The sequence below is a fragment of the Tyto alba genome, unplaced genomic scaffold (genome assembly GCF_018691265.1).
Source record: "Tyto alba isolate M040663 unplaced genomic scaffold, T.alba_DEE_v4.0 Super-Scaffold_5, whole genome shotgun sequence".
Classification (NCBI taxonomy): domain Eukaryota; kingdom Metazoa; phylum Chordata; class Aves; order Strigiformes; family Tytonidae; genus Tyto; species Tyto alba.
This window is the reverse complement of record NW_024881326.1, coordinates 22,439,693-22,450,499: the sequence shown is the minus strand read 5'-3', so window position 1 is coordinate 22,450,499 and position 10,807 is coordinate 22,439,693. Positions and strand designations below refer to the sequence as shown.

General features: G+C 50.3%; 1 protein-coding gene across 1 annotated transcript; it reads left to right on the top strand.

Annotated features, from left to right (window-relative positions):
- The first annotated feature begins 5,205 nt into the window (after positions 1–5,205).
- Positions 5,206–7,179, top strand: LOC122154858 (ubiquitin carboxyl-terminal hydrolase 42-like). Its single transcript, XM_042807555.1, has 6 exons — positions 5,206–5,392; positions 5,842–5,940; positions 6,041–6,137; positions 6,285–6,352; positions 6,524–6,594; positions 7,093–7,179. Exons 1-6 carry the CDS (start codon positions 5,206–5,208, stop codon positions 7,177–7,179), a joined length of 609 nt encoding a protein of 202 aa, XP_042663489.1.
- The last annotated feature ends 3,628 nt before the right edge of the window (positions 7,180–10,807 follow it).

The window sequence follows — 10,807 nt, the reverse complement described above, 5'->3', positions numbered from 1 at the left end:
TTGATCAGTCGATGGTACCACAGTCCACTCCCGAGGCTTTTCCACCGGTCCTTTTCCTCAGGAGGCAGGAGTCCACCCCTTTTCTTTAGTTCGGATCGCTGTCTCGGTGGTCAGCAGCACCTGAAATGCACCTTCCCACTCGGGAGTTAATGATTGATCTTTCCACACATTTATCAATACCCAGTCACCTGGTTTTACATTGTGGAGGTTAAAATCCAGTGGTGGTGTTTGAGGCAGAAGCCCTTTCTTTCTTAGTTTCAGTTAAGGTATTGTTATTACATACTTTCTGACATACTGATCTCCTACTTCAGGGGTGACAATATCTGTCGTTACTCGTACATGGTAATCCAAACTCCATTTCACAGGGAGGAATTCCCAGGTCTGCTCGTGGCTGAGTATTGATCCTTAATAAGGCCAACGGCAGGCATTTAATCCAAGACATCTGAGTCTCAACCATTAACTTAGTCAAGGTTTGTTTTCAAGTTTGATTCATTCTTTCTGCTCTTCCAGAACCTTGAGGATGCCATGGGGTGTGCGATGCCCATTCGATCCCTAAGACTTCAGATAGTTGTATAAATTTTAAAGTGAAATGTGTTCCTCTGTCCGAGTCTATTTTTTCTATTAATCCATATCTGGAAATAATGTTTTCCAGTAACACCTTGGGTACCATGCTTGCTGTTGCCCTTGGCGTGGGGATTGCTTCCACCCAATGAGTTAAGTGATCTACTGATACCAACGAACACTTCCACCTTTGTATTTGAGGTAGCTCTGTGAAGTCTACCTGGAGACTTTGAAAAGGCCGTATGGCTGGCTCCCGTCCCCCAGCCACCTTTCCTCTCATTACCTTTTTGTTCACTTTTTGACAAATCAGACATCGATCAACTAGTTGTTTAGCCACCGTGAATGTTCCTATGCACTCGTATTGCCCCTGAATTTCCCGCGATAACATTTTGTTTAACATCTGCCTTCCATCTGGTAAAGTCCATTTTCCTTCTGGATCTTTTTCACCCCCTATTTTAAGTATATCCTTCTCCTCTTGTTCTGTGAAATTTGGGACTAAATTCTCATAATCCCCCGGTGTTACTGCCAATAAAACTACTGCTGATGACTCTGTAGCTGCTTCTCTGGCTGCCCGATCTGCTAAATTATTCCCCCTTATTTCCATTGATACTCCCCTCTGATGTCCCCTCACATAAACAATTGCAGTTTCGGGGGGGGGGAACTTCAGGGCTTCTAAAACTTCTCTGATGAGCTGCTCGTATACTAGCTCCTTCCCTTTTGTATTTATAAGCCCTCTTTCTTCCCATAGTTTTCCAAATGTGTGGACCACTCCAAATGCATACTTTGAGTCCGTGTACGCTGTACCTTCCTTATCTTTCAAATATATCAACGCCTGTTTCGGGGCATAGAGTTCACAGACTTGCGCTGACCACCCAGCAGTTCATTTCCCTTTTTCTAACACTACCACTTTCTGCCATCGATAATTGCATAACCTGATATTCTTTCCCCTTCTAGGCATCGAGAGGACCCATCAATAAATAGTTTTTCCCCACAGGGCAAAGGTTCATCTAACAAATCTTATTTTTGTTTGATTATTAATAAAATCTAAACAGTCATGTTCTGGTTCCTGAACATCCACCCCATATAGAAATTGTGAGGGATTCATGTTTTTATTCGTTACTAATGAGAGATCTATCTGATCCAGCAGCATTGCTTCATATCTCAACATCCTTGAGTCTGCTAACCACCTTCCACCTTTCTGACTCAACACGCTCCTCACTGAGTGTGGAGTATGCACAATGATAGTACCTCCAAACGTTCATTTTCTACTTTCCTCTACCAAAACTGCCGTGGCAGCTACTGCCTGTATACTACAGGTCGGCCACCCTCGACTCACAGGATCTAACAGTTTTGAGAGATAAGCCACGGGTTTCTTTTGCCCTCCCCAGTCCTGAGCCAACACTCCACGAGCCACTTCATTCTCTGCGTTTAGAAACAAGTAAAATGGTTTGTGTAAAGATGGAAGCTCCAATACCGGAGCTGTAATTAGCTTATTTTTCAGCTCCTCTAATTGTTTCTTTTCTGTCTCCACCCAACAGACCGGCCTTTCTTCTAACAATTTTTCATACAAAAATCTAGTAACACCTTGTGTATCTCCTTCAATCCACAACCTACAATAACCCAAGAGTCCTAGCAATTTTCTAATTTCTCTCTTCGTCCCAGGCAGTGGCAAAGAAACTACTCCCGTAATCCTATCAGGGCTTATTTTACGCTTCCCCTCGCTTATCAAATGTCCCAAATATAGAACCTCTTTTTGAACAAATTGTAGCTTCTTTTTAGACACTCCTAAGCCCTTTTCCCCTAAGCAATTTAATAATTCAATTGACGCTGCTCTCACAGCTCCCTCTGTTGATCCAGATACCGAGAGATCATCTATATATTGTAGGACCTGGATCCCAGGAGGAGCCTGGAACTGTTGCAGTATTTCCTCTAAAGCCTGTCCGAACAAATCTGGAGACTCAGTAAACCCCTGGGATAGCTTAGTCCACCTTAGCTGCTGTTTCCTGCCAGTTTCCAAATCCCCCCATTCGAAGGCAAAAAAGTCCCTCCTTTCCGCAGCTGAGGGGCAGGCCCAAAGTGCATCCGTCAAATCCGTCACACTGAACCGCCCATGATTGTGATGTCTGGCCACGAGTGAGTCACAAAGTTCACCCTGAGTAATTCCTGCCCTGCCGCACCTGAGGGATCTATTCCTGAATATTGTTGAATAGTCAGGGGAAAAAAGGATTCCCATCATCGACTGCATCTCCTCCCATGTATGTATATTGGGTCCCCAAAATTGCTCAACCTCTTCCAACGGCCCCACAGGATCCTCTAATAACTTCTTCATTTCTTTCTTATACACCCTCGCTTCTACATTAGGGAGCAGCACATTCACAAATCCTACCCCCTGTCCCGTGAAACGGTTAAGGCAGAAAACCTGAGTGATAACCAATTCACCACTATCAGTCCGATCGGGTTCAATAGAATAAACTGTTCCGATCTGGATACACTAATAGTGGACTGCACCTTCAGTCTAGTCGTGCTCATGAACTAGCACGGCCACTCTTTGGTCGCGTTCAGTGAGAAACCGAACCGACTGGCGACTCACATGGTACCGTTTAGTTAAGTGACAGACATAGAGGTTCATATGATTGCTGGTGATAAATATGCTGGCTGCAAAGCACGTGCAAATAAGAGTACATGCAAAGCGCGCAACAAAGTCATAAACAATGCAGCCAGGCTATGACAAATAGAAAAGAGACCCTCTAGAAAGATTTTCTAAGTTCTTAAGTCTTACCCAAAGGCGTCCCGGGGGGGGGGGGGGGGGGGCTAGAAAGAGAGGCTCAGCCCGTCGACTGGTCCCAGAAGTCAACACGATGGTGTCTTCCCCCACCTTCCCCTCTTCCCGGGCTATTTTTATACTATTTTTTACCTTTGAGGTGGAGTTTGAGTGCCTCTCGTCATAAATACCTTTCTTAGGATTGGTGTAGAATTCTCTCGCCGCACATTTAAAGGTACAGATTACAAAAACTCACGGCGCAGACTCAAAGAGGGGTGGGCGCACCTTGGAGGCGGGTAGCCTTTGGGACGGAGGTGTGGTTTGGTCTTATAATGACATTCTAAAGAGCAAAGTTTGCACAAAGGACAGCGTTTCATCCAAATCCGACGGGATGTTGGCTCGGGGTGGCCAGGGCGCAGCTTCTCAGTTCTGTGGTACCACCCCGTTCCCGTACCTGCTGTACCATCCCGGGGAGAGACCGTGGGCTCTCCAGCCCACCTCGCCCCCCGTGGTGCTCTGCAAGCAATATCGTCCCGGGAATCGCAGATGACCTGGTGGATTCTTCGCATACCAGCTGCAGCCGCATTTTACCCTCGACGCTATTTTGATTTCATACCTTTCCTTCCTGCGTGAACGACGCTGTATTTTGGTCGTTTTAGTAATTAGTCCACACCCGTGCGTCCCTGGGTGGCCCCGTGTCACAAAGGGGCTGTGATGCGGCACCCGCCCGGCGATTGTGATCTCACCGGGCCAGGGCTTGATCTCCTGAGAAGCCGGCCAGCGAAAGCCAGTCGGGCTGAGCCGGCCTTCGGGGTAACGGCTCCTTCCCTGGCTGCTTGCGTGCCTCCTTTGCACCAAGCAGTTCCCGGGTGCTGCCCTCTTCTCCTCAAGTGCCATCCTCTTTCAAAGGTAATTACGAGTTGACTTTCAGGACAGATCATACGAGTAGGTTAGAGACGGGATAAAAGTACCCAAGCGGCCTTTGGAATTGCCGGCAGTTGGAGTCCTGTGACAGGGACAGTAGGGCCAGCAGCCTGCAGCTCTGCAGCAGCTGCAAGTACCCCTGACACGCTTCTGATGGCGGAGGCTGTTCTGTGGGTTTCCTTTGGGGTTTTCGAAATTCATTCTGTTGAGCTACAATTATGTCTTTGCAATCAGGGACGGGCGCTGCTCTTCTCTGTCTGGAGAGCAGCCTGACGTCCTTTGTCACCCCAAGCTCTCCCCTGTGTTGCTGAGAGGAGCGATGGCCGCAATGGGGAACGACTCCTGTCAGTAGCGGCTTCACCAGCCCGTTTGGATTTTGGGAATGCCCAAAGGCAACGGACGTGGCCGGTGCTCCAGCCCTGGGTGTTGCTGTGCTGACAGCCTAGAGTGAATTTTGGGGCCTTGCCTGGTAGCAGCCAGACTTACCCCAGTGGTCTGGATTACACACAGTAAAACACATTTTATCACCGCCCCCGCCCCTAGTACAAGGCTTCGAAAGCTGTCGTTGCTCGTAGAGAGAGCTGACATCTGCCGGGTTGCCTCCTGGGCTGAATACTTGCTTGTTTTCACCGAGTCACCATCAGGAAAAGGGAAAACTTGAGCTGTTCAAGACCCGAGAGGGAAAGCAAGTTAGCCCGAGGCACAGAAGATTCAGAGTGTGGGTTTGTTTGCTGGACTTTCGGCAAAGTCAGCAGTGGAACGGATTATTTTCCACAACTGCTCCTTGACCAGTAAATTTCACAGGCAGCATTAGGCTTCCCCCAGTGTTTCTGGGTTGGATGGAGATCTGGTCGTACTGGGTGCCCCTGCAAAGAACTCGACTTCTGGACCTGCTTTCGTGCAACAATACCGTCTCCTCTCTTTTCAAATGTCATTTCCCTGCAGTCACTGTCGAGGGAATGGAGCCGTCACAGAGGATCCACTTTCCCCGGGACGAGATTTGCATGGACTGGAAGCAACAACAGGAAGCTGGAGGAGGGCTCTACAACCTGGGGAACATGTGCTACCTAAACTCTGTCCTGCAGTGCCTGGCATACACGCCCCCTCTGGCCAACTACCTGCTCTCTCGGAAGCACGGCCAGTCGTGTGAGTGCTTTTACGAAATATCTCCTTGGAACTTGGTCGGGCGCTTCCCAGGGATTCCCAGAATCTGGGAGCTGGTTTAGGTGAAAAGCAGCCCTTCTTTGTCAGTCCTCAAGTGGGTGTTCTTGGAACACTCATGCTGAGAAGACACATGTCCTACCTAGGTGTGATCATCTTCAGAAAGGCACCTCTTCCTAGCCCCGGGTCTTGGTCCCTATTCCTGCAGCTCAAACCCTCTTTCCTTACTGCACAGGAAACTTATGTCAGTTTAGTGTCCCCCTGAAGAATGTTTTCTGCGCGCTAAAATGTCCTGAGCTTGCTGGGACATTGGCACCTTGGGAGGAGTGGAGACTGTTCTTATAACTGCAAGATCTCCATCAGGTTTCCTGTGGCTATGGGTATTTTGCTAACCCGAGTATCTTCCTTCCCTCCCTCCCTCCCTCCCTCTGCAGGTCACCAGAAAGGCTTCTGCATGATGTGCAGAATGGAAGCGCACGTTAACAAGGTCATGCATTCCTCAGGCAGCGCCATCGAGCCTTGGTCTGTCGTCCGTGTTCTCACACGTAAGTCCTTTCAGGTGCTTTTACAGGTTTTTTTTTTTTTTCCATTCTTGTAGGAGAGAACTACTAACTTCCTCTTTCTTAGGAATAGGAGAACATTTCGAGCTCGGCAGGCAGGAAGACGCCCATGACTTCTTACGCTGTATTGTCGATGCCATGCAGAGAGATTGTTTGAGCTGGAGCAGCGAGTAAGCGCAAACAAATTACCTTTTCAATGTTCCCGAGCCCTTTGGACACCTTGATGTACTGCCATCAAGGAAACCCTATGCCCAGGGCTCTTAGAGAAAGCAAACCACTTGGAGGAGATAACTCTCTGCCTTACCATTTATTTCCAGCTTGGACTTCGCTTCTCAATCAACTACCATTGTCCGTCAAATATTTGCGGGCTTTCTGAGATCCAGAGGTACTTTTCCACAACTATTGCTCTCCGCAGAATTGTCTGTGTCCCTCTGCCTGCCTGTGATAACAGCTGATCGTGAGGCTGGTACAATTCCTAACCGGTAGTTAGGAAGGATGTAAACCGGCAGAGTCAGTTGACTTCCCCTACCACTGACCATTTTGATTTGCCTTCCAGTCACGTGCTTGAGCTGCAGCGCGGTCTCCGATTCCTACGAGCTCTTCCTGGATATTTCACTGGATATAAAAGTAAGAGGCTTGGCAACTGTGCTTCAAGACGTCCCAAGGCCCCTGTAGCTTTCCGGAGTCAACAGGGATGACTGAAAAGTGCAAACTGCAAACAGAAGAGAGCTGGGTGGTGGGTGGGGTGTGGAATGGACGAGCACGCATTATCCTCTCTGCACCCTCGATAGACTCTCATCCCTCTTCCTTTTGCCCTCCCTCAACACCCATCTGGCTCCAAGGCTGATGGGTTGTGTTGTTTTCATTACCGATGACCCTCCACACCATCGGGAGCTGAACTGAGCGGCGGCGCAGGCACGTAGCTCTTGACAGCCCCAGGAATCCCGGGGAAATGAGGGCAATGTCGACCATAATACCCTCTTTCTGCCCCATCCTGGACACTGCCTGGGGGTTCGCAGTGGCTCTCCTCAGCGTCATCTAGTTGGGTTTTTGTGTAAACTCCTAGTGAGTGCTTGGGCGAGGGTATTTCCCGCAGCTCAGCGCTCTCCTTTCTCACTCCTCCAGGCAGCCTCATCTGTCACCGCAGCTCTGGAGGAATTTGTGAGACCTGAGCAGCTGGATGGCGAAAACTCCTTTAAATGTAGCCAGTAAGATGATTACTAACAACATCTTAGTACTAGATCCTGTGTGAAGCTGCTGCGTGTCGTCCATCATAAGTCACCTTGTCTCATAGGCTTAATGGACGATAATGAGACACAGCACTTTTTCGTATGGCCTTATGGTACTGAATAGCCTTAAAATAGCGTAAGGCTGTGTGAGACAGGAGAGCTTGCCTGGCCTTCTGGGGCAAGGCAGGGTGCCTTTCAGCACTGGGCTCTGGGCTTGGTTTCAAGGTGCGACAGGATGGTTGCCGCCTCCAAGAGATTCACCGTCCATCAAGCACCCAGGGTTCTCACTGTTTGTTTGAAAAGGTTTGACGATTACACCGACAGGAAGATCAGCAAGGTGCGTACGCAACTGGAGTGCAAGTTTCCCTTCCTGGAGCAGGAGATGGCCCAAAGCAGTGCTCTCATGTTGCCTTTTTCATGTTTCCTTCTGGGGAGAGGAGGGCTCCCGCGGGAGACAAGCGTGTACTCTGCTCCGACAGAGCTGCTTTGGCTGACAACAGTTTCCTGCCACCCAAAGGCATTGCTTTAGGGAAAACCGAGTGTTCATGAGCCCCAGAGATGTTTTTAGACACCTCCGGCCCCTGCTCTTTGAGGGCTGTTTGGTGTAGCATTTCAGGATCGTTTCGGAGCCCTCTTGGTCTCTCCGTAGGTCGTGAAGTATCCCGAGTATCTGGATCTTCACCCCTACATGTCGCAGACCAGTGGAGAACCGCTCCTCTATTCCTTATATGCTGTGCTGGTACACAGTGGTGGCAGCTGTCAGTCAGGACACTACTTCTGCTACACAAAGGTAAAGAGCAACTTCCTTCCAAACACGGGAAAAATGTGTGCTGGGGAAGACAAATTTGCATGGCAAGGTTACTGGCAGCCAAGGTTTTGGGGAAGAAGGTCTCCTTAGGGGCTGGAGTGGATCTGGTTTGATGTACCCTTGCTGGTTCTGTAGTTTTCTGCCTGTGTTTTTCTGGAGAAACCATGCAGTTCATCTCCAGGTATCAATGCCTTTCTTCACAGGCCAGCAACGGATGGTGGCACAAGATGGACGATGACTCTGTGTATCGTTGCAGCATCAACACAGTTCTTAGGCAGCAAGCCTACTTACTGTTTTATGTCAGGTAAAAACAATCACAAAAAGTGTTTGGAATACCTTTCCTTTTCCTGGCTCTGCTTTTTTTTCTTCTCAGCCTCTTTCTGTTTCCCTTTCTGTGCTTCTCTTTCTGTCATAGGAGTCATTCCTACCTGCATCCTTCAGTGCTGTCAAATCTGACCTAACCCACGCCAGTCCTTGTCTTTCCCTGCTGGGCTTTAGGCTGCTGCCCTGGTGTAAACTGCTACCTGTCTGCTATCTGAAGCTGTCCAATGTAGATGTCCTGGTTTTGGCTGGAATAGAGTTAACGTTTCTTCTTAGTAGCTAGAATAGCGCTGTGCTTTGGCTTCAGGGTGGGGTTTGGTATGAGAAGAACGCTGATAGCCCACTGATGTTTTCAGTTGTTGCTGAGACATCAAGGACTCTCCAACTCCCCGTGGTGTCCTGCCCGTGGGCAGGTGCACAAGAAGCTGGGAGGGAGCACGGCCAGAGCACCGGACCCAAACTGGCCAAGGGAATATTCCCTGTCATGTAATGTTATGCTCAGTATAGAAAGGAGGGGCGGCCAGGAAGAGGGGGGCTCTCCTGGCTTCCGGGATTGCCGTTGGGTAGCTGCTGAGCAATCACATTTTGCATTGCCCATTTGTCATTTCTGGTTTTGTTATTTTTTCATTTTATTACAATTTCTAAACTTTTTTGTGTCAGCCTATGAGACTCCCTTGACCCCTTCAAATCCCTCCTCCATGCCTGGGGGCAGGGAAGGGAGGTGAGCGGCTGCATGGTGATTGACTGCCGGCCAGGTTCAAGTCACGACAGTAGAGGAGAATACTTAAAAGTACTGGAAAGATGGGGAGGGACTCTTTATCAGGGAGCGTGGCGACAGGACAGGTGGTCATGGTTTTAAACTACAGGAGGCTAGATTTCAATTAGTTGTAAGGAAGAAATTAAATTCTTCACTGTGAGAGTGGAGAGGCACTGGAAGAGGTTTTCCAGAAAAGTTGTGGCTAACCCCTCCCTGGAAGTGTTCAAACCAGGTTGGATGGGGACTTGAGCAACCTGGTCTAATGGAAGATACCTCTGCCTGTGGGAGGGAGGGAGTTGGAATTAGACGTTCCTTAAGTTCCCTTTCAACCATCTTATGACCCTATGATTCTCTGAAATGGAGACTGTCGGGGGTATAAAGACAAGGTCTTGTTTTGACTCCAGTGGAGTTTCCCACTGTCATCTTGGGTATGTCTTCTCTCTGTTGTAGAAACAGCTCCAAGAAAATGACAGAACCCCAGAGGAGGTGCTCGGATTTGCAAGCTGGACAAAGGGATGATTCCCCACCGGCACCGTCCTATGCCGATTCCTTCCTCAGTCGGTGGGCGGCTGGCAACGAGCAGGTGGGTTCTGTGGGACCACAGGCTCTGCCTCGTTGGAGCGAGGCAACTGCGGGGAGGTGGGTCAGGGCACCAGATGGGCAGTGGGTTTATTTCTGGGATCTCTTTTGCCTCCCACAAACTGCAGCTTTCTTGAAGACACTTGCAGCACTGCTCCCTCTCCAAGCATCCCACCTAGATCCATCCCCTTTCTTCACCTTTGGCCCTTCTGCCTTTGCAGCCCTCCAGGAGAGCCTTTGGGAGGCCCTTAGCTGTCCCCTCCCACCGCTCCTGGGGCTTCCCCACGGTTCTGGTCCTTTCAGGAGGAAAGGGCAGGACCTATTCACAGCTCTCTCTGCAGGCCATGGAGGTGGACAAGGAGGATTCTCCAGAGGACAGCGGCTCCTCCGCACCAGCCAGCACCAGCCAGCTGACCTGGGCAGGTGCCCAGCAGGCATCGGCAAGCTGGCCGTGCCACGACTGGCCACACAGGCTCAGCACGGCCTCCTACGTGTCCAGGAAGCAACCTGACACCCTGGTCTGCAGTCAACCATTGGACCACGTGCTGCACGCCGTGCAAGAGTACGACAACAAAGAGGAGCACGGATTCAGCCAGAGGGAGGAGGCCAGGGGGAGGGACCGGAGCAGATCCCCGTGGCGGGGCTATGATCTGCGCAGCCGGTTTGTAGAGTACAAGGAGTATCCCCGCTCAGCGAGGAGGAGGAGGTGGTGGAGAGCAAGTCCTCCACCTCATGACGAAGCTTCAAGGGATGAGGGAGCTCCAGGACCCTCCAACACCAGGTCCAAGGTGGCTCCCGCAGCCAGGGCTGCTTGTGAGCAAACCCTGCCGAGGCAGAGAGGACAGAGCGGATCCCTGTGGTGGGGTTATGATCTGCGCAGCCGGTTTGTAGAGTACAAGGAGTATCACCGCTCAGCGAGGAGGAGGAGGTGGTGGAGAGCAAGTCCTCCACCTCATGACAAAGCTTCAAGGGATGAGGGAGCTCCAGGACCCTCCAACACCAGGTCCAAGGTGGCTCCCGCAGCCAGGGCTGCTCGTGAGCAAACCCTGCCGAGGCAGAGAGAACAGAGCGGATCCCTGTGGTGGGGTTATGATCTGCGCAGCTGGTTTGTAGAGTACAAGGAGTATCACCGCTCAGCGTGGTGGA